General features: G+C 40.8%; 1 protein-coding gene across 10 annotated transcripts in view; it reads left to right on the forward strand.

The window, feature by feature from the left end:
- Positions 1 to 23,368, forward strand: part of TIAM2 (TIAM Rac1 associated GEF 2) — a 142,231-nt gene that overhangs the window by 110,293 nt on the left and 8,570 nt on the right. For 8 of the 10 annotated variants that reach the window (XM_041125371.1, XM_030022333.2, XM_030022335.2 and 5 more), the window contains 5 exons: positions 18,180 to 18,359; positions 19,544 to 19,612; positions 19,994 to 20,119; positions 21,317 to 21,425; positions 21,971 to 22,150. In XM_041125371.1, the coding sequence (XP_040981305.1) occupies positions 18,180 to 18,359; positions 19,544 to 19,612; positions 19,994 to 20,119; positions 21,317 to 21,425; positions 21,971 to 22,150 (664 nt within the window). Of the gene's footprint in view, positions 1 to 1,194; positions 1,213 to 1,456; positions 1,837 to 18,179; positions 18,360 to 19,543; positions 19,613 to 19,993; positions 20,120 to 21,316; positions 21,426 to 21,970; positions 22,151 to 23,368 lie in introns of those variants that run through there. The other 2 variants (XM_030022342.2, XM_030022344.2) reach the window with 2 other exon arrangements.

Here is a 23,368-nt window from a genome sequence, read left to right on the forward strand (position 1 = left end):
GTTGGTTTTATCTCCAGGTAAATTTGTGATAACACTTGCGTTACACTCTTGCATAACAGAAATGAAATTAGAGGTTTTTTGGTTCAGGAATATTTTACTGTCTTATACTAGGTTGTATAAAAAATTGGTAGAGATAAGGCAGAATGTAAAAACTCAGAAGACCAGAACAGGGAAGATATATTGTGCCTCTAGCCATACCTACTGAGAGGAGCTGATCCTCTCTTACTTCTGGAATTACTTTGTAATCTACTTCAGTCTAATATAGGTGACTTTGTGCAGTTTCCCTAGAGAGTAAGAAGAAGCCCAGTGATTGTGGGTCTTTAGCCCATCTCCTGCTGCACAGGGGGTTCCCACAGAGATAATCTGTGTCCTGTGTAACACATTGCTTATGCTCCCAAAAAGTCTTTGCAACCAGACAAGAATAAACTGGATTTTTCTCCCCCTGGGACATATTGTTCCTTTGGAAGGGGTAATGTAGATTTCTCTACTGTCCTGTTTTAGGGCTTCTGCAGTGTTTTAGGGGCAGGGATCTTTGTGGGAGCACAGTGGAGGTGACCCCAAGGCTTAGGATGCCTTGGTGGCTGACTGCACCAGCAGCCTGGGATTTGGCCAGGTTCCCCCAGGCACCTCAGGGTGCTCTGCTCACCGGGGGTATGCACTGCCACCCATGCACTGTGCGGACATAGATGACTGAGCTCCCATCCTGCTGGAGTGGAGGACATTCTGGGGCATCAGCTTTTCTTTAGCAGAAGAACAAAGCAAATCCTGATCGTCTGTGTCAAATGCACCAGATGACAGAAAATTAGGGAGAGGTCAGGAGGATTTAAATACGCAGAGACCAATTCATGTATGCTAGGTGTTGCTCTGAACGTGCTAAATTTGCTCCAATGCTCTAAATTACGTGCTGCAATTAAAACTCAAAAAAGCGGGGAAAACAGACAGGTCTGCTCCCTGCCCTCTCTCCAGCCCCAAAGCTGTCACATCTAGTGGTATTAATGGCTTGTGCACAATTTGCTGAAGTAACTGCCCATGCCGTACTGCAGTTCACTTCTTGGGTTGGCATGCAGGTCTTCTAGTGTCATTTTAAAGATTATCTGAAGCTGTCCTAGTTTTGTAGGTACAAGGGGGGAAAATGGCTCGGCAGTCAGAGGCAGTCTGACCTGAACTGCAGCTGTAAATGAGTCTGTGACAGCTCTACAATTTCTGCAAATGGTTTGTAATTGATTGCTGTCTTTCCGTTGGAGGGTGCCTATTACTGTCAGAGCTTTTTGTCTGACCCTTTTGATTTCTCCAATAGATGTAGAATTAAAAAAACCCCAAACCTTACACTAAATTTAGGTAGTGTATGTCGTATGTGCTTTTGTGATTGGGTATAAAAGGAATTAAAACTATTTCTGTTTTTATAGCGGTGACTTGGGACTGCTCACCAGATGAACAATAGCTATTGCTAATAAAAGCTAGTTTGAGGAAATTGTGCAGCCTCAAAAAGCATAGCATCTGGATTTGGGCTTGGTTTTTTTTCCCCCTCTGCCTCCTGTTTCCTGCATGTGCTACCTTGACCCACGGCTGTGGGCGAGCAGTAGCACAGACACCTCAGCCTTAGGCGATGCCACAGAAGTATGGGGGAGAGATCTGTGCGCAGAGCTGGGTGGAGAAGACGTTGGTGGCGCTAGGAGGTTCTGAGTACAGCCTGGAACAACAGGCAGTTTGGGATGATTTCAGGGGAGAGACAGCTAGAGATGCTCACTTCCCAGTTGACAGCAACTGTAGATTTAATTACTTGGCTCTGAGGGAGCAGACTCCTTTGAAGTTTGGTTGATTTTTGTCCCGTAACATGTAAGTAAATAAAAAACAATCTTAAAGCTTTGGATTTAATGGTTGCATGTCTGATTTCTAGGGTTTGTGTTTCTCGTTTGGAGCGTTTTTGTTTGTCTTTCACTATTATTTTCTTCATCTCGTGCCAAACTAGGGTTAAGCATCATCTTAACTGAATGTATAGTGAGGCATTTCAGAAGTGCCTTGTAATCTCAAAGAAATAAGTCTTTTGTTGCATGTGTACTACATTCAAACATGTGTTCATTCATTCGTTCGTTCATTCATTCATTTTTTGTAGTCCGAGAAATGAATGAATTTAGAGTAGTCGTATGTTTGTCTTTCATCTGAGAGCTAACAAATGAATTAGAAGGGCAATAGAGGATTGTTTCATTCCAGAAATGGAAGCCGTTCCTTAAGTTATAAAATATTATTAAAACCACATGGGCATCAAGAATCATCCATTCCAAACGCTCATTAGTTTTGTCAGCTCTGTATTCTCTGGGATGCACCATTTATACCTTTAATACCTTTAACTTTATTTTCTATTTTATTTAACAAGGATAGATGTTAGACTTCTAACACATTCTGCTGCAGTACATTTTCAAACTGTGTTAAAATACTGTTTATGTGGCAGTGGCATGTCGTCCTTGCAATTGTTGGTTCTGGAGTATGTAGGCGTACTGTTGACAGAAGAATAGCAGACCTCAGAAAATCTGGGGATTGAGTATGCCTGTCAGTGCAATTAGGTTTAGTTGTGTTTAATCATTTCGAGAACTGACTGTCTGTGCTCCTGGTGCTCAGTTAAATCCTGGTATGTTGACAGTTGCCAAGAATCAAACTCTCCGTACATCAAAGTAGCACGAAGCTGAATAAATAAAAACCGCAACTTTTCCTTTAGCTACTTGTGATTTCTAATATTGCAAACTGTATTGGTTAGAAATGTTTTCTCTAGCCCATGGTTTCTTTTAAGATGAATTTCAGTAGTCTGTTACTAACTTGCTTATCTTTACTTTGTATTTTCAATATATTAAAAATATCCTTTTATAAAAGATGAACATAGCTAAAAGGTGAAATTTTACCATATAAGTAGCTACTATTCTAAGGTCTCATCAGACTGCTGTGATCTGACTTTCGGTTGCTCTGAATCTTTTGAATATCATCAGAGATAAGTATTTCTGAAATCATATTAAATTTTAACAGGCGGAAAGAAGGAACTTCATATAAATGCATGTGTGGGAGTGGGAAGATGTATTTTCACTTTAAATATTTTACAGATCATAAAAGAAAACCTTAGAGTAAACTCTGTGCAAATATTTCACATAACTTCATTATATTCTTAGGTGTATCTTAGAGTTCTTTAAGAAACTTAAGAAACCCAGTAAAAATAGCTAGTGTGATGCTTTGTAATCACAGTAAAAATAGTCAGTGAATGCAGAATGGTTTTATGCTGGCATCTTCAAACATTAACATTGCAGATGCAGAAATGGAAGCTACTGTGATGAGAAACTTCAAATGTTAACAAGAATTTGCCTTCTGAAGAATGGCCAACTGGTTTGATTTTGTAATGCTTTTGAAGTGGTGCTCTATTTATTTCAAACAATGAAGTAAAATTGATTCTGGGAATAACTTGGGTATAGAGACTTACAGAAGTTGCCTTTGTTTTGCTGTTGACTCTTAAAATAGTCAATCTACTCAGAATGGGTTATTGATCATACATCAGAATGTGTATATGAGGACAAGTCTATCGCCATCAACTCTTAATAAAAAATAAATAAAAAATACTACACACTGTGGAGGGAGAAAGCTCACTTTTTTTCTTGGGAATACCATTCTTAATGCAATGAGCAGAAATTATGGTTAAAAATCCCTGAACCCCTTTCCCTAGCATGGGCTGCTTTAGATTAGCTCAGGTCATTCCTTCTCCACTCCTGTTTGACAGCCGTGTTCACTTTTCCTCCATCTGATGAGGAAATGAAGAACTCGCAACAAGTCTGGTCAGCAGAGCGCATAGCACCTTTGGCAAACACAAATCAGCATATCCTGCAGGATGGAGCATTTTCATCAGATGCTTTCAGCTTTTTATAGGGATGAGGTGCAGGTCAGTATAATGGCCCTACTTGAAATGTCCATATTTATAGATATAGGGGAAAAAAGAAAATAGAAAAAATATGTACTTGTGCATTTTAGAAGTCTGCTTTTGGATGCTTGAGTTTCCTATGTAATGTCAAATCATCCTTCCAGTGCTTTTGAAGCTTGTGTGTTCCGTTTATTGTGATGCCAATTGCGGACAGTCCTCCATTTTCCAGAGAGAAGCTTTTGCAAGTGCAGTGAGAAGTCGATATTTCCATGAGCTGTGCATGTCTGGGACCATGGTGAGAAATCTGGTTTTTGGTCTCCTTGCACAGTCCCGTTTCTAGTGCTCAAGGAGCCAACGTGCAAAAGTGCCTAACTTGGATAACTGTTGAGGTTTTTTTTCCAACCCATCTAAAGCGTACATGCAATTGAGCAGCTGGTTTGCATGTCAGATGGTGCCCGAGCGATGTGAATGCAGCGACTGAGACTGGGTCAGAAAGCACACCCATCTTCCCACTTCTGCGTCATCCAACTACCACAACAAGCTTCCCAAAACAGTGCTTTCAACAGATGCAAAATACATGTGTCATGATTTCAAAAAGGAAATCCTTGTGTTACCTATTAGCTGACTTCACACAGCTATTTCTGTAATGACAATCAGTGAGTATTGTAAAGAGTTTGCTGCATTTGTGGTTTTGGCCTCTTGTATATACAGCATAGCCATGTACTGGAGGGATGGTTTTCATAAGTTGGAGAAATTAGTATTTGGTCTTCAAACTGCCTAAAACTGATTTTTAAACCCCTCTATTAGAAGTAGCACTAAAGCCATCAACTTCTCATACAGATAGAGTAATTTAAGGGTAAAAATCCTGAGGTACAATATACATTCAGGTCAGGGTTCAAACCTGAATGGAAGAACGTGTATCCTGTTGCTAGTCTGAATGCTCAATTGTTAAAGAAAAAAGTGTGGTTTGATTTTGGGGAGAGGAAGGGGGCAACTGCGACAGGTACCATGGAATAGTAGAGGTGAAAGCAGTTAGTAATCATTATTCATATAGTCCAATCCCAGCAGAAAATTAATACAATTTGTTCAATGTTCATGGATGATTGGAATGGTATTTTACCTTCCAGAAGTAAGCAAGTGGATGCTAGGAATGATATATTCCTCTGATTTGTTACCTAGAAAATATTGTACAAGCATGTGATCTGTAGCACATGTGCTGTGGGATAGTTCAGGGCACCATTATTCAAAACACATCCAACAGCCTTCTGTTGGCACTGTCAGTAAATGTAATCCTATATATTCAGTTGTGGTGGTTCATTTACTTACTTTGATCTGGTGATGACACTCATTCACTCTCAGAGATGAGATAGGCATCAGCAGTCTGAATGTGTGTATATAAGCAGTGGACAATTGTCTTTTAGTAGGTAAATGTCAAGAAATGTTTATTCTTCCCCACCAAAGTTAAACAGTTTCCTAGTATGTCTTTTCGGGAGAAAGTTAAAGGTTTACCAAAATATACTGAATTAGAAGGAAGATTTGCAATGATCTGGTGCATAAAACATAAAAACTGAGAAGTACAAATCGTGTTTTGATTACATTTAGGATGGTGTGGCAGTGTATGTATGGATGTTAACATGTGTCCGGTAAGTTTCAGAGCCATATTTTTCTCCCATTTAGTATAAGTGGCATCCTTTCTTGCCAGTCAGTTAGTGACCCCCTACTGCCAAGACATCCTCAAAGAAACATTAACATTGAAATAAACTGTGGGAAATCTAAAAAAAATAAATGTGTGTGGAGTAATTTTGTTAAGCAAAGACTGTAAAAATAAAAAGTCTTGGAAGGAGAATGTTATTACTAATCAAATAAACACCAATTGTTGAGCTACCTTGAAAACAAGCCAAGCAGAAATGACCAGAATCTCAACAGAGGTCCCTCTGGGAAAAGTAAAGTAAGAGGAAGAAAAAACTACTGGTATACCCATATGACCACAAACCTATTTCTTGCATGGAGGCAATTCCGGTTAAACGGTGTTCATGGTGATAGCTTCTCATTAGCTCTATTTTGCATTGCTCAGGCAGTTCCCACTGGCACAGCATGTCATTAATTGCAGGAGAGCTGCCTGCCTGAAGGTTTACTCAGCATCCATAGGACATTAAGGATCTTCCCTTTATTTTAATCATGAGAACTTCTCTTCAGCAGTTGATGAGCTCCAAAAGCTTGGGGAGTAGTCTGCAATTAACATGCTTTTTTTTCTGTTCTTTGTGGGAAGGAGATTAACAACATAGTACTCTCAAAATCGTGTATACTCCTCTTCAATCCAAGTGTCATTTCCTTCCAGATGTGAGACACATTTAGGGAGTCTAAGAGCTAACATGGGAAAATAGCATGTTCCTCAGCAGTGGTTTTCCTTGATTCAGCTGTGCCTGGAGGGGACAGTTCTGCATCGAAAGTGCGACAGAAGCCTGTGGGGAGCATTGCTAATTATTGTGCTTCCCTTGCAGACAGCCCAGCCTGTGGTGAGCCCAACCAGAGTTGCTGGCTCTAGCAGTGTGGAGCCACGGCCGGACCCCTGCTGTCATCCTTTGAGAAGGTTATCAGTGATATGAGTGAAATTGTAGCCTGTTAGAAGTCTGTAAGAGTTTTGCTAATTAATTGAGGTTTCAGTATTTTATTCCATCCCTATGGAATGGACTATAGATTACAGGCGGCTTGCTGTAAACCTACTAGTGGGTGCTTGCTACTGACCCCAATCCTGGATTTCACTTTGTTGCATTGATTCTGCAGTTCTTTAAATGCAGCAGAGCCACCCTATGGATGGCCCAAAATTCAAATACAACAGTTGCTTGTCTTGGCTAACACAGTGAGGAGCCTTGAAACCAAAAAGCATGAAAAGTGCTATATCTAGAGTGAACCTGTAACCAGACATTAGGTCAAGGTGTAGATGGAGACCTGCGTGCATACTTACTGGTAGTGAGGCACAAGAACGGCGAGAGAGAAGACCAAAGGGAGACTGTGCAGTTCTTGCATGCAGAGGTGTGAACTTGTGTTGCTGTTTTGTGCTATCACACTGAGTTGCTGGGGTTTGGGGGGGGAGTTGGTATTTGTTCTCTTTCTTCTGACTGAAGGAAGCGTCTTCTCAGAAGTACTGTGACAGTTGTCAGTGTAAAATTTGAAGATGGTTTTGATTGCGAGAAGAAATGGTGGTGTGTTGATGCTTATAAACAGAAGAAGCCGGTGCGAGGTGACTTTTAATGCAGCTTTTCTTCATAGTCTTCTGGGAAAAATCCATGAAGCTTACCTGCAGGTGAAAAGAGAAGCATATGACAACAGTCCTGGTTCATTGCAACAGGTTACGGTTAGCACTGTCTCTGGAGACGCTTGTGACTTCACTGATGAAGGGCAGGAAGCTGCCTGGGAGTCCACCTCCCTGGGCCTCCAAAGGCAGCCCTGGTCACCTGCAGTGCAGGATATGACGGCAGCATTTCACTTTGCAATGAAAGGCAGAGATATCTAATCACACTTCTGACAGACCCAGGGTACCCAGGGTAATCTTTCTGCCAGCTGTAGATTATTTGGTGTTTTTTTTTTAAGACCGAGATACTGTTCAGTTACAGTGCTGACAGTAACATACGTGTTTTTAAATGTGATGCAGAAGCATTTAAGCACAATTTGAGCGCATGCCGAGGTATGTGCAGTTACCCATAGGACACAAAGTCACACAAAGTTGCAATACAGGATTTCAGACAAATACTGCATTCTGGCTGCCATCATACACTAGGCTTTGAGTCCTATTTTGTGCTGTCAGGAACATGTAAGGCCAAAGGTAGACGTGAAATGCCAAAACTTAAAAAATCTCTTACCTGCAGCAGATTCTGCAAAATCAAAGATAGCAAAAAGATACCTGAAAGGAAGGAAGAGGGAGGAAAATTTAAAAAAAGTAAGGTGTCAGTTGAGTCAGATGCACAGGGAAGTTCCAACAGATTTTCATGTTTTGTTGTCCATAGCACTGTGTGCCTCTGTCTCTAATTGCTAACATGCTGTGGGCAGACATAGACCTTCACTCACATGGTGATTATTTCCTTCTGAGACAGCAGAATCCTTCTGTAGTGCCTAAACAAAAGCAGGGGAGAGGTTGATGTGGAGTTCAGAGGGTCCGTAATTGTCTTTATGGGGCGGGGGGGGGGGGGTATTGCATCTTTTAACATTTGAAACGCAATATGCCTGCTGCTACTGCTACTAGAAGAGTTAAGGGTTGCCCTCTGTGCCTCCAAAGAAGGCACAGTGCAAAAACATATTGTGAAAGATGAATGCAACTGCAAAGATAATGTCTCAGTGGTTGCCATAGTTTCTAATTCAGCACTTGAGAAAAGTTTTTGCATTCAGCACAAAATGCTTTGGGTGGGAATGTTACAAACAGTATTTAAGATGCTTAAAATTAAAAATTAAACAAGAATTAATTTTAAACATTTGGAATGTTAAGTAATTTTTGTAGTGCTGGAATTAAAGCAAATGTCTTCACTGTGGTCAATTATGCTTTGAAAATACATTTTGAAGGCATTTAAAAACCATGTTATTAGTATAATAAGCGTGATAGAAAAATATTTAGAGAAATCATCCACCCACATTTATGAAATATAAAAAATGGAGTCGCTCTAGATCACTGTAGAGATGTGGAGACCAGATGAATTAAGCCTGAGCGTATAATGCTTAGAGACTACTAATGTCACAGAGCTTCTCTTAGTCCAGGGTATGTATGTACATATTGTATATTTTTTATATATGGGTGTGTGTATACATACATATATACACAGACACAGTTATATCTAAAAAACCACATGTTGTAATTATGGTTCTGCTTCACCGGTGGTCCAGACTGATGTTACAAAGTAGCCTGCAAGTGCTCAGGATTGTCCCGGAGGCGAGCTGCTGTTTGCTTTCATTCAAAGTATATACAGACAGAGCAAAATTAGCCTTTTACCTTCATGCATTAAGGGCAAAAGCAGGATGGGAAATGAACTCGATGCAGATAAGCGCACCTAGACATATCGGGACAATAGAGGGAAGCCTGTATTTCGAAGGATGTTACTGTTATGGTAACTCAAGCCTGGTGCCACTAAAATGGAAAGATGAAAACCAGATGTCTGTAAAGGGAATGTGTGTTACTCAAAGCACACAGGAACAAACAACAAGGCTATGTCATTTTTCCAGTCATCTTAAAAATACTTCAAGGTGATTGATTATTTTACACGTAAATTTTACATAGGAGATGCGTTCTTGAAAAGGGCTTGAGTGTGTTGTGTGCTTCTAGAGAGGAAGAAAGGCTAAAGAAAATGCTTTCATTCATTTGGTTTATTTTAGTTTGTGTTTTTTGCTTTTTTGATTTATCCAAGTCCCCCAATAGGAGTTGGAAGGATTACTAAAACATAGTTGGTTTTTTTTCTAATGAATACGCATTTAAAAAAAAGCTGTTAATTGGTAACATTTTTTAGCTGGCATATGGCTAGCTAATAACTCAGGCTTAATTGGCAAATCTGGGGAAGAATAACTTCCTAATATGGAATTAAAAAGGCCTGTTGTTGTTTTTCATCAAGATTGACGATATCGCTTGGACCTGAAATTTAGCAGCCTTTGTTTTCCCAGTGCCAGTGGATGAGCTGTGTTTTAACACATATCTATTACAAAAACAGGGCTCAAAATTGCTACGACTCATGCTGATAGAAAACGAAGAAACAGTACCTTTCCAGAAAGTATAGTTATACTCTTAATAAATGTGGATCTGGTGACCTGACCTGTGTTATTTTTAAAACGCCATATCTGATACTGTAAACCTTTAATTTCCACAGACTAGTGATTTTTTTTTTTTTTTTTTTCTTCTCTTCAGACTTGCTGTGTGAATCCCTATAGTCTGTGGACTACTGCAGAGGCAACTGCTAATGGTGGATAAGAAAAGTAGCCTTGTACTTGCTACACAGTAGCCCATGTAATCGGATTTTTAAAGCAGGCTGTGCGTCCACTGAAAAATGAAATGTTAGGGAGCAGGCAAAAGGAGACCATTCCCTCAGTTTTCTGTTATGTAGTCTTCTCACCCAGTGAATCCGATATCAGTCTCCAAAAGAAAGAAAGGGCATAGTCCATCAGCTAAACAAGAGGTTCCTACTGCTGTGATGCATTCTGCGAGCCTTATCAGCAGCATGTTGTTTCAGGGCTCCAGCATCATTGTTCCTCTGATAGGCGGCCGCTCGGCAACTGAGCTGTATGGTTTGGCAAACGCTGAGCTGTCAAGCTAATGATTTGGAAAGAGATGGATGTAACTTTAATTGCAGTAATTAAAGGAGAAGGCTGCGTTATTCCCTTGCTTGCACAAAGGTGAATGTCTTTGAAACCTCTGAAGCAGCACACTCATAACCAAGGATATAGATACCCAGGCTTGGTGTATCATTTGGGTTCAAGAAAAGGGTTTGCTAGAGAGCAAGGGTGGTGGCAAGGGCAGCGTTGAATGAAGCCTTATAGCTCAACTTCATTATGCACTAACAGTGCTGTGACAGAGGGAACATGGGAGTTACTGTGTTTTATTATGCCACTGGTATAGTTCTCCTTTTATTAATTAATTGCTTGTCAGTCTTGTAACTCTTCAGCTCAGTGGTGTCATGTACTATAATGTTTTATTTAAAGTCACACTTTTTTATTTTTTTTTTTTTTAGAACAATGTATCTGTAGACCTGATTGGTTTTGTGTAAATATATCAACATGGGGACTTTTACTTTCAAGCCTGAATTTATTACTGAGCGCAGTTTAAATTTCTTTTTATTGATGTAATTACAACTAAAAAGTTTGAACAAAGGACAAGCACAATTATGTAAAGAAGTCATCCAGAGAGCTGCCTATTTGTTTTTCATTTTATCATTGTAAGGGCATTTGTATGCCACACCATTTAGCGGCATATACCCTTGACAGAGCATCAGTACCATTGATAATTCATGCTGACCTTCAGGGCAGTCAGCACCCTCTAGATATTTTTAGGTATTTGGCTAATTTTCTCAAAGCACCTGATGTTTTGTTTATGCAGTAAATTTCACAGGCACAGAGGCAGGTACTTTTCTGGGGACATAAAACCCATCTTCCCTTGCCATAACTGCACTTTCTCTGTTCACTACATCAAGCTAAGAAAACCTTCTCGTATGGCACGTTCTCCCTGCATTTGTAGTAACAAAGGGAGGCATGGCAGGTCTGTTTGTGCTTTCGTACGCTGCTTAGCCCTGTTACACTGGGACATTGACAGCGCCTCTGATTTTCCTTAATCGGCACAAAAGGGAAACTTGTGCAGCTGAGCTGGGAGAGAAGGTGTGTTTGCAGGGGATCGCAACAGCCGTGGTTTCCTTCCGAGGGGCCTTTTCCTTTGGCAAAGTTTGTATTCACAAGCCACAATGCCCGCCTTCAGGAGGAGTAAAACCAGAGCTAAGAGTTTAGCGTTGGCTCGCAAAACCCAGCAGCAGGCAGCAGCAGCTTACGGCTCCCTGCACAGGATGTTTTCTGTGGTGAGTTCTGCAGCGGCATGGGTTAAGCTGGGGGGAGTGCTGCTTAATTAGGATAAGGTAGGTGACATGCGGCTGTACTAGCGTGCCAGGCTGTCTGCGCTTGACTGTCCTAGCAATAATAATCAAATAATAGATTCTGGTAACATGTAGTCGGTGGGTGAGTTTATACCAGTACGCTGCACGGGAAAAGGTTTGGGCTTTTTGAAGTTTGGGGGAGGGAGGGGTGGGTTGGTTGCCTGCACTGTTTGCTGTCGGGCTCAAGCAAATAGTTATTTCTTGTGTATGTCAGAGAAAGGAGTAAGTCATGATCCAGATTTTGACAAGAAGTGGGATGGTTTTAAGAAGATTCTTCACGGAAATTTGGAAATAACTGCAGCATGAATGTTTTAACTATTTCTCTGTTTTTTCACAAATAATTTAGGATTGTGGAAACAGGGAGGAAAAAAAATAAGAGCTACAATCAAGGTACTGCTGAGGGAATATAAGAAGGCTGTAAATATATTGCACAGGTGGTGGAAAAATACATAAGCCTTCTGCATTAAAAATTGACAACATCAGGATAAGGACATGGGGAAGGAAAGAATGACAATATTTTCACAAGATCAGGGGTTGGGAAAATTTGCATTGTGTGCTTTAGTATTACCTGACAAGAGTCTCCTTTTTGTGACCTGGGCGGTCAGGGTTCCTCTCTCTGTTTTCCTGATGCTCTCATCTTTACATTTTATATGGTCAGGATTTAACATTCCGCAATGGAAATGGCTTCTGTTTTGCCTTTGACTTTGGTATGTGTTGGGTCAGATGACTTTGGAGACTGATTTTTAGAGAAGCTGAGCACAGCATCTCTGAACTCAGTGGGAGCTGCTGGTCCTCAGGACCTGGTCGATGCAGGCTCTTGGGCCCGGATCCCTGCTGCGTGACTTGGTTTATAACTAGCGTCTCAGTCGAGTGCTTAAGTCATCAGCGGTTCTTCCTCTATACCCAAGGAGAAAGGTGGGCATCTCTCTCTGTGTGGGAAGTAAGAGGGAAGATTTGCCACCATGCAATTCATATTAATAGCTCAGGCACCACGTCAGGTGGGCTGCATTTTAGCTGTTTTTACAAAGCTGTATATTCAGCCTTCTTTCAGGCCGTGACCTGTGCTGTCAGGAAAGAGTTACTAGGTCATCAATCCCTCTTCTTACTGTACTTGTGATTTCTAAGTGAGGTTGGTGACACCTACTTGCATTACTGGAACAGGCTGGCTTTGCTAATGTGAATCTCCCTGAAATTGGGCAATTCTCACTCAAAGGCAAAAGTCCATCCCTAATTCCTCCCCTGTTGTCTGGTCTGGTAGTGTCTGGTAGGGCAGCTTTTCATAATGCGGCATAGAGGGGTTGCTTCTCCCTACTTTAAAGTGTAACTCTAACTATGCCTGGCTTATTGCTGCAAAGGATCTGACTGGACACTTTTAAAAAAATAGCTTTCCTCTAGCAATGTTTTAAACATTTTAATTAAAAGACATGCAAGTGACACAGCGAAACAAAACAGACCCCTAAAATTTCAGCAGTGTCAGTCAGGAACAGTTTTATGTTCTGAGTGGCCTTGAAGTGGGGAAAAAAAAGAAGGACCAGAAGCTAAGTGATGACTGAGGCTACTGCTTTGTTTTAGCTTCTGTTGCCCAAAGCTGAGCAGCAGTCTTGCCCAGATACCTGTGGTAAAAATCCCACAAGGTGTTTTTCAGCAAAACTCTGCTGACATATTTCAGTCTTAATAAACAATTCAGAGGAGTGCACATATGCTGTATTGGTATGTAACATAAGGCAGTTTTTTTCAGTGGTCTTTAAGGAAGCTAAAGCCTGCAACTTTCTAACCTTTTACATTGCAAGGTACTTCCCAGTCTGAGGATGACCGAGAAGTCTGTAAAGTGATGGACCCACAAAAAATGACGGCTGTTAGGGCTGCCTTTGTCCGAGAGAGAAGCATCTTCTAACACAAAGGAAAAGTGATGGACATCTCCAAAAGCTTTCCTTTTTCACACAGTGAGGGATGTAAAGAGGTCTCTGGCCAGTTGTTCATTTCTCAAAATCCTGTGTAATTGTGTTTCTTCTGCTGACTGGGGCATTCAGTCTCTCTGGAAATACATACATCAGGCAGAGCTGAGCTGTTAGCTGTTTGTTTTTAGAGGGTTCAAGACTAATCTGTTTCTGCAGGATGTTTTCTGAGCATGCTTCCTTTTCGGATAAGGAATTCAAAGAATTGGTGATCACCCCATAGATGTGTCCTGCACAAGGGTACAGGAATCTGAAGACTCATTGAAGGACGTGCATGGTTTTAACCCTCCCAAGGAGTCTTTCTTAGACTGTAGAGTTTTCTAAGCCTACTGAAAATATTCCTCTCCATCACTTTTCCAAACAAACCCCGACCAACTGATGGAGTACATGAGGTGTATAAATGAGGGTAAAATAAACAGCAATGAGCAGAGACACCGTAACACTAATTGACCTTGTGCAGCATTTATGCTCAATCAGTATCATTCAGTAGAAAGTCACAGGGTAGCCATGAAATTGTTGTGCTAATGCTTAACCACTGCTGATTAATGTCTTCTGCTCTCTCACCGATTAATTTTATGGAGATTTTTAACTCTGGTGGGAATAGCACAGCCTCAGATGATGATATGCTTGTCTGCAAGGAGCAAAGAAAATCTGTAAAAGGTTCCTTGTAAGAGTATCCTTTTGTTCAGTTTAAATAATAATCTCTAATATTTCTTATCAGGACTATTACTGAAAATGGGATGTGCTTCATCTCCATCTGACAAGTTAAGCACCACTGTGGTGGTTGACTGCTATGGGTCAAGCTGACAATTACGTGGACTGGAACATTCCCTTCTAAGGTTACTGTGAGCAATCCTCACTCACAGGGAACACTGCCTGCAAGAGGATGTAGGACCTGACCATGAGTTGCAAACATGCAGGGATGAAAAAAAAGTTTCTCAAGGTTGCTTCCGTGCATCCTTCAGTTTTCTTAGAGGCCAAGAGAGTATGAGGCAGGAGGCTGCTTCCCCTGACTGCTAGGTCTGTAGAAGGGTTTATACAGCTTTGTTGGAAAATATGTGAAAGTGGCCAATAAAACGGTACAGTGCTGCTTAACTTCATTCTCCCTGGAATGCAAGTACTTGTTTTTTCTATAAACCATTCATAAGCTCCAGTTGTCTTCCCCAACTCTGCCGTTCAAGTCTAGCACTGTTAGTCAAAATTTTTGCATTTTTAGCCTCATCTGTCTGCTGTTCAGTGCCAAAGGTAAGCTGAAGCTTCTTGCAGTCTCCTATAAATGTCACTGAAAGTGGCGTGCATCAGCTCAAGTGATGGATTTTGGAGAAAGTCTGTATGCTCTCCTCAGCTTTTCTCTGCACCCAGCTACCTTGCAGCCTTCTCCGCAGTCAGTCATCTGGGCTTTTCTTTCCACCAACTTAAATGTTTTTATTCTGATGAGCTGCACACTATACAGGCTGGCATAAGTAGTTTTTTTACCATTTGCTAAGTACAGACAGTCTTATCCTTGTGCAAGTAAAAGAACCTGTGTGCTTGAGGAGTTTACCAGATGCATCTCAGAGTCAAATCTGCCTGTGTTAGCTGTTGCAATGTCATTGTCAGAGCAAATTCAGGGTTAATTCCCACCTTAATTCAACGTTACAATGCGCGTATGTACTGTCAACTTGGGGCTTCTCTTCAGACTTCTTGGTTTGAGGGCACTGGACTGCCAAACTCTGCTTTGACATCCAGAATGCCCAGGTGGCTTTGAAATCCCAGCTGCAATCAGTAACAGGGCAGAGGCTGGCCCTCTCCTGCCCACACATAAAAGATAGAAAAGAGATGTTCTTAGGGGTTGTCACTAGAGCCACTAAAGTTTCTGGAAAAGATCTATTTTAAGCAGAAAACATAATGAAGAGCAGGACATTGTTTAGTGTGGGAGGCAGAAAGTAGCATCCAGAGCAGTGTAGAAAAAAGATGGAGATCCTGACTTGGGTGGTAAAAAGATGGAGATCCTGACTTGGGTGGTAAGGGAGTTTTGGGAAAAAATATGAAGCAAGAATAGCCTTTATTTCTCTCTATTTATTCATTATGAAGTTTCTCATGAATACTGGGCACTTGATCCAGAACCTAATGTACACTTTGTGGTTGCACTGGCAAAATGTGTTCCTATGGTCCGTGCAATGTGTAGGAGTGAATGTGTCCTGTGACCAAGTAGCATTTCATGCTTGCTTTGACCCAAATGCAAATACCACAGTGGACACAAAGAGTGAGAATCAGGTCTGGATATTGCACAGTCTGAAAGTCTTCCATAAAGGAAAGGACAGAGAGCAGCAAAGCTGTGGGAAAGGACCAGAGCCTACAAGCAGCACTGCAGGACAAGGGCAATATTTTTTAATGCCAGACTCGCAAACACAAAGTGCTTATGTGTTCAGGAAACTACTAAAGTTCATAAAAATCACTACTTGCTGGCAGTATGGCTGAGTGGTACCTGAGGGTAATCCTGTGTCTTGGGCTTGGGCCAGTTGTGTGGAACAATTTCTGACACCAAAATTATGTTGTTTAGGTGCTCGAATAGTGTTTATGTTGAGGAGTATAATCTATTTCCATATGCTTTCTTATCCAGTGGTTCTTTGCGGCAGATGCAGCTCTGGCCCCAAAACTGAAGGGAATGGAGAACATAGCATGTTCTCCAACGTCTGCCTGCCCTACGTGCAAAGGTGGTTGAGGAGGAATAGAGGACTTCTAACTCCTCCTTGTAAAACTGCCTGATGATGATGTTTATGACTTGCTTTCAACAGGCTGTCTCATATCCTTGATCTACTGTCCTTGATCAGGCATCAGGTTCATGTAAATCAAGTTGCCCACGCGCACCTTGAGCTGTAGAGAGCATAAAGTCTGAATCATTCTGATACAAATACAACACTTTCTGACATCAGAAACAAAGAAAACAAAACTCAAGTACTTTGGCATTCAGCTATTTAGAAGTTGCTTTAAAATACACCCTCCTCCCCACCCTATTTCATAAATTAAGTTGTGATTTATTTCCAAAACACTGATTAATTTTAGTGGCACAGAGTGACTGTGATTTTTAAATGTATTCTGTCAGTGTGCAGCTGTAATTCCAACAAAGACCATTCAATTTACTTTGCATTTTTTTGGGTCCTAATAAATGTTGTAAATATAAAACGTATCTAAATTTCAGTCCTGCAAGCTGTCATTATATAGGATTGTGGAAGATGGTTGTGCATATTAGTGAGGAAAGTAACTTAATTTTTTTTTTTTGTTTGAGTGGTGGCATTGTTTAAAACTGGGGGCTGGGAAGCTACAGAGTAATATAGACTAGATGGCAAGTATTTGATATAAAGGAAATAAATGCTAAAATATAGGTGTGAGGGATGTACCTATATTTTGTCCCATGAATGACAGATTTAATTGCTAGTGCATTTAGCCTCCAACTTACAGAAGGCTTCGTATAGCTCAGTTCAGTTTCAGAATAACTTTTGCATTTGCTCATTTGATGACCTAGTATGCTGGTGAACTTAGCTACACAGATAATCAGTGGTGAATCAGGAGTTCCAAAAAGGACCACCTGCAACAGCATGTGGAATAAATTAACAGATTAAGACAGTTCTGAAATGCACTCATGTCTTGATTTCTTCACTGAAACAAGACTTCCACTTGAAATAAGGCAGCATTCATGTAGTCCTCATTTGAAGGCATTCACTAAATAGAAGATAATATATGGCACAGCATATGCAACTGTCTGGTATCTTAGAGAGCATCTGAAAGAAGCACTGCAGAAGAATTGTTTCATGTAGTATAAAGAGGTGGATACCAACAGCTGTTAAGGTAGAATTGGGTACTGGTAGTGATATTCTATCTTTCAGGAAAATGTCATATAGAGAACAGTGGAATAATTTTCAAATTAAGCATTAAAGAGTAATGCCTGCAAAAGTTGTTTTTGGATATTAGTGATGGTCATGCAAGAGCAAACTACGCAACCCTTTCATAGTGTCAGAAAAATCTTTCTTTTCCATCTTTACCTTATAAGATTAACTGTTGTTGTTCCATCTCCAGTTCCTACCTTACCTGAAAATTTTCTGGGGTTTTATCATGTTTATCATGATTCTAAAGAATCTTAAAGATTTAGGTTCCCATTCACCATTTTTGAAAGCAAAAAATCTGTATAGGTAGTTGCCTCCTTGGAGACAAAGCATCTAAACATCTTTTGACAACCCAGGACATTGGAATTGGAACCCTCAGCTCCAAGTCTCATTGTTTGAAAAAACCACACAACGCAATATAGGTAGCAGACGACAAATAAAACAGTTATTCTGGATGCTTAAAAGATCTTTATCTACTAATTCTTTCTGGTTTGATGCAGTGAGTGTTCTAAAATAAGAGATGGAAAACAGTGTGATGGTAGTGTCATAAGAACCAAAGTATATGGTATATCTGAGTGCTCTCTCCTCTTTTGCATCCCATGAGCTTGTATCTGAAGACTGAAAATAATTTGCACTGGAAAATCACTAGAAAATTTTCATTTCATTTTACTGCTGTGATCTGGATCTGCTATAAATTGAAGCTGTTCAATGCTATCAGGATCCATATTTGACAAAAATCAATGGCATGCTCTGGCCCCTGAATTTGGAACAAGAGCAAAATTTGAGGAATTTAAAAATAATTGTAGTACAGTTTATATTCTAAAACGTCAGCGTTTGTCTCTTTGGTCTCATTTAACAGAGCGCAGAACAGATCAGTGTGTTGTGCCGAAACTTCCAAGAAGTCCAGGCAAGTGGTATGGAAGGACAGAAGGACAACCAGGATCCACCTCCACGGCCACTGGCTCGCCACCTTTCTGATGCAGATAGATTGAGGAAGGTCATCCAAGAACTTATGGACACTGAGAAATCATACGTCAAGGTAAAAAAAAAAACCAAACCAAAACAACCTGGCTAGCTACAGCCTTAGTTTTGAGGCGGACTGTGATTTGTGGATGGTCTTAACATATTTCATGCTTACCTTTATATAACCAGCCCTCTACAAGGGCCATAACCTACAAAGTCTGCTTATCTAATTGTTCCTGTTGTTTTCAGCAGGCTTGCTCCTGCAATAGAGGCTGTAGGATTTGATCTAGTAGCTTTAGTTCTAATCAATTTGTATTTATATTGGAGAGTGGTAATCTGTGGGGAGTAGATACCTGCAATATGTTAACATAGGGGTTTTCCAGGGGATGTTTCCATAATTTTCCAGACGAAAATAAATCTGGCAGAACAACAGAATAGAGTCTCCTACAAATTAGAAAAAAAAGTTCATTTGTGGAAAATAGTGCATAATTATTTTTGAATCAGCAAAGCTAAAAGGCATAGCTCCAGTTGGTTGTAGCATCACACATATGTTGTTTCTCCTCTGACTGATAAGTCCATAATTTGTTAGATGTATGTCTCTTCTTTTTATAAACCCCAAATTCATGTGGCTGGATGCCAAAAGAAACATGAAAACACTGATTTTATTGACCTTCAGCAAGGAGAAATCATCTACTTTACCGGATCTCAAAACACATACTTACAGATATTGGTACTTGCTGCAATAATGTATATGGAAAAGAGGAGAAAATGCTTTCAGTCTGTTGTTGTTAGTATATCCACAAATACACTAAAACAGCCAGATGCTGTAAAGCTTGAGGAAGCTTTACAGAACACGGACCCCCATGTATGTCCAGCTGATGTTTCTTATAGAGGAATTGCTTCCACAAAGGCATGACCATGGAGGTCACTGACATGTGTGAAATTTTGCACCTGGCAAAATCCTGGCAGGTTGCACATACTCGTTACAGTGTTCTCAGGGAGATGCTCGTTATTCATTCTCCGTAAGAACTTCTGCCGTGTCTCTCCTCGGGGTCAGAGAGCCCTGCAGTGGGCCCCAGCCCTGCCGTCATGCTTTAATTTAGCAATCACTTTAGTGCTAACAACACTCAGGTGATTTTGTTACAGAAAAGGAATTGTATCTCTAGTTCATTCCTGAAAACTACCCCTATCCTGCAGTTGTCATATAAAGAACATTTTCAACCTGTTACATAAAAAGTCAATGAGTTCTGTTTCTTGCAGGACTTGAGCTGCCTCTTTGAGCTATACTTGGAGCCCCTTCAAAATGAAACCTTCCTTACCCAGGATGAGGTGAGGGAATAACTGAAAAATGTGGTTTTCATTCTTTTATGGGTTAAGACCTTGGCATTTGGGTTTTTCATTGCTGAGAGCATGACAGAAAAAGCAAACAAGGAACATAATAGGAATTACGCCCGTCAGTGCCTTTGCGTCTGGTGCGTGCGTCACTTCTTTTTTTAAATGGTAATTGTTCTTCTGACTTAACGCCTAAGAAACCTTTGCTTTTTTCTACTTTTTTTTTTTTTTTTTTATAAAACCCATTTGAAAAGTATTAACGAAGATGTTATTGGCCTTTTCAACCTCTGTGGGTCACATCTCCTTAGTGGACTGTTTTCGCAAGTCCACCGTTAGGTGCACGGAGTGCTGTACTTCATAGCCTGATGTTTTTCACAGATGGAGTCCTTGTTCGGCAGTCTGCCAGAAATGCTGGATTTCCAGAAAGTGTTTTTGGAGACCCTTGAAGATGGAATATCTTCTTCCTCAGATTTTAATACACTGGAAACGCCATCCCAGTTCCGGGTAAATATTTCGCCGTTTAATACTTTGCAGTGTGCCTGCAAGTGTTTGTGAAAATCTGGCTTTAAGTACTCTAAATTTCATATGGTTGCTTTTGTGTTTGAAGCTTTACTTTTGATTACAGACATCTATTCAGCAGTGAAAGATAAGTGCTATTTTTCATGGTTTTATCTTTCTCTTTCCCACGGCAGAAGATACAACATGGAAGATGCAGAGTAGACTTTGAGAATGCTATAAACTAGCAATGCTTATGATGCAGAACTCCATTGTAGAAAGGTTATTGTCACTGGGCTGAATTCTGCCCTGCCCTGTGCTCCTCCTTGCTGTGCCCAGTTCCCACTACAGACTGGGAGCTTTTCCTGTTCAATGCCGAATGAGTTGTTCATGCTGTGAGGTCCAAGAAGAGGGCCTACAAAGTGTAAATGGCTGTAGACTGTGCCCTCGCTGTGCTGTCTCGCTCACGGTGGCACCTCTCAGTACCTGCCCTAACTAAGAAGTAGGTTCCCCAGAGATGGAGTCACTGTCACAGGACCAGGCGAAACTGCTGGCAGGTCTCCCGGGCACTTGCTGCCTTTTGTGGTGCAAACATTGATTAAAAAGAGGGGAGAGGGCTGCTCTTTTCCTCCTCCTCCTCCTCCTCCTCCTCCTACTTCACTGCTGCTCTTTCTTATCTTTGCTTTGGGAAGCATTTTTCTAAAAACATCTCCCTTGTGATTCAGTCCCTCCCACATCTTCCCAACCTCCCCTTCATCCAAGAGCATCAGAGGTGCCCTGTAATTACCACCTGCCTGAAAGGAGGAAAACAGTTGGAAAGCAATCCTCTGTATTTGTTTTACACTGTCCCATCTGGCTTCGGCACTTTTGTGCCTTGCTTCCTGTTGCTCGTGTTTTTTCCCAGCACAAGATACTCTGTCATGTGTCTGTTGGTTTCTGTTCCTGTGCTGCCTGAAAGACACAGTAAGACAGAGTGTCTGCAGTGGTGTTACCTGCTCAGGGAGAATGGAGAAAATTGCAGGCTTAGCCTAAATAGGCTGAACCCTATGCCCAGAGAAATATATTCATGTTTTTATATATATATAAATTACAGGATGTGTATAGAAAGATAGCAAATAATCACACCATCGAGCCTCTGTGTTATGTGCCTGAACATTTATTTAGGATTCTAGTAATGAATTAATATTTTGATTGTGTTGATTTCAGAAATTGCTGTTTTCCCTTGGAGGCTCCTTTCTGTATTATGCTGACCACTTTAAACTGTACAGTGGCTTCTGTGCAAACCATATCAAAGTTCAGAAAGTTCTCGAGAGAGGTAATTTATTGTCTTCATTATTGTAATTCATTTGCATGTATTTAAACTGCAGTGAACTGCCGTAAGAAATCCCATCGACTTGCAGAGAATACTGGTACAAAGCAAGGGCAAGAACTGAAGCGGTTAGATTCCTTTTGTAATATCCAGGCAGTAGCCTAAATAGCTACAAAAGCATCTTCCACAAGTTTGTGCCGTCTGCAGATCCGGTTCGTACTCCAAAAAGAAGCAACAAATGGCAGAATAAGTTAGGAATTAATTCCTCTGCCATCGCTTTATTAATTTGATGCAGAAGAAGCCCGCAGCGCAGTGGAAAAATTACATTGAGGAATAATGTCACCTTGATATAATTGCTCTGTTAGCCCTTACGTATGTTATTTAATGCAGGAAATGATTATGAAATGAATAGTGTAAACTACTTTGTAAACCATCTATTGAAAAGGGTGAGGCTTTTGGTGCTGGTTACAAGTTGCAGCTCTGTGCTTTCAAATTATTGTAGCTTCTATGACTTCCATGTCCAACTGACCAACTCTTTTATTTACATCTAGCCAAAACAGATAGTGCCTTTAAGGCCTTTCTGGATGCTCGAAATCCCACAAAGCAACACTCGTCTACACTGGAGTCATATCTCATAAAGCCTGTTCAGAGAGTGCTGAAATATCCTCTGCTTTTAAAAGAGCTGGTGTCTCTGACAGATAATGAGAGTGAGGAGCACTATCATTTGACAGGTAACTTCGTCCGTTCTTCTACAGGAATGAATATGAGTTAAGTTTTATTTCCAGCCCTTGCTGAAGATGCAGGTAGCCATTCTGGTAGATGTCACAGAATTCATGAAAACCTAGAGAGAATTTCCTCCCTCTCCTTAAAAACAGGAAGTAGCTTTTTCATGCTTTTAGCAACAAGTCCTACCCGGTATGTCCAAGTCCCATGGAGAAGTAGATATGCCGAGAATTTGCCATGACAAATAGGACGGGGGTCTTTCTCCTCAATTCTTGCACAGGAGCATGTTGGGTCATAGTGTTTTTTTCCACTTGGGAAACACTGACCAAAGCTCCATCTTGTGGTTATTACTCAGTTCTTACATGCGTCAAAGTTTAACAATGCCACAGAAAGAATTTTTAGCTGTTTGAGGTTTGGCTGTGACTCTTGCTTGCATATAAGAGATCTGTGTCAATGCTTTGCAGACTTCCCACGTAGAAAGACTTGTCTGTCTAATATATATTAGAGTTGATTGCTTTTCTAGGCTCACATGCTTGGGACTTCACCCTGGCAAATGCCAGTTCAGGTCTGTCAGCACCTGGTGGATAAAAGTCTAGAGATTTATTTTATGGATTGATTGTTAGTTTAACAAAATAGATTCAGGCAAAATACACTGTCAGCAAAAAGTCATGAGGCTGTTACTGACTTAATACTGTTCCCTTGCCCTTACAACCAAGCTGGGGGTGACTTACTTGCAGGTCAGGATGGATGCCAAACTGCTAAAAGGCTGCATGTTAAGAGCTGGCAGGACTGGGGAAGCTAAGTGCCCTTCTCCAACTCCTTTCTGAATTAACACAAAAGTCTAATGAAATCTAGTGTCATTCTTGCCTAGAAAACAAAATGTAAACAAAACCTGGCCACCAGCGTTTAATTTCATGGATACAATCCACGAGGAACTTGTACAACCTAGCACCGTCTTTCTTTGTCTATTCTGTGGTGAGCCAAATGCAATTTGTTTCTATTAAAGCTCATCAGATGACTTACCCTAGTATGGGTGTAGATTACTCTAGAGATCCTAGTGGCCCTATATATATACAAGATGTAAAACCTAACCGAGTTTACTGTCCTGTTGATAGGAACATTCATATATTTGGGGGGTCATCACTGGAATGCTTATTGCAGCCTTTTCAGGCACTTAAGACACTAGACGAGCATTTTTTACTTACTCTGATCAGGAAGCATACCTC

This window comes from Aquila chrysaetos, chromosome 8 (assembly GCF_900496995.4).
Source record: "Aquila chrysaetos chrysaetos chromosome 8, bAquChr1.4, whole genome shotgun sequence".
NCBI classification, from domain to species: Eukaryota; Metazoa; Chordata; class Aves; order Accipitriformes; family Accipitridae; genus Aquila; species Aquila chrysaetos.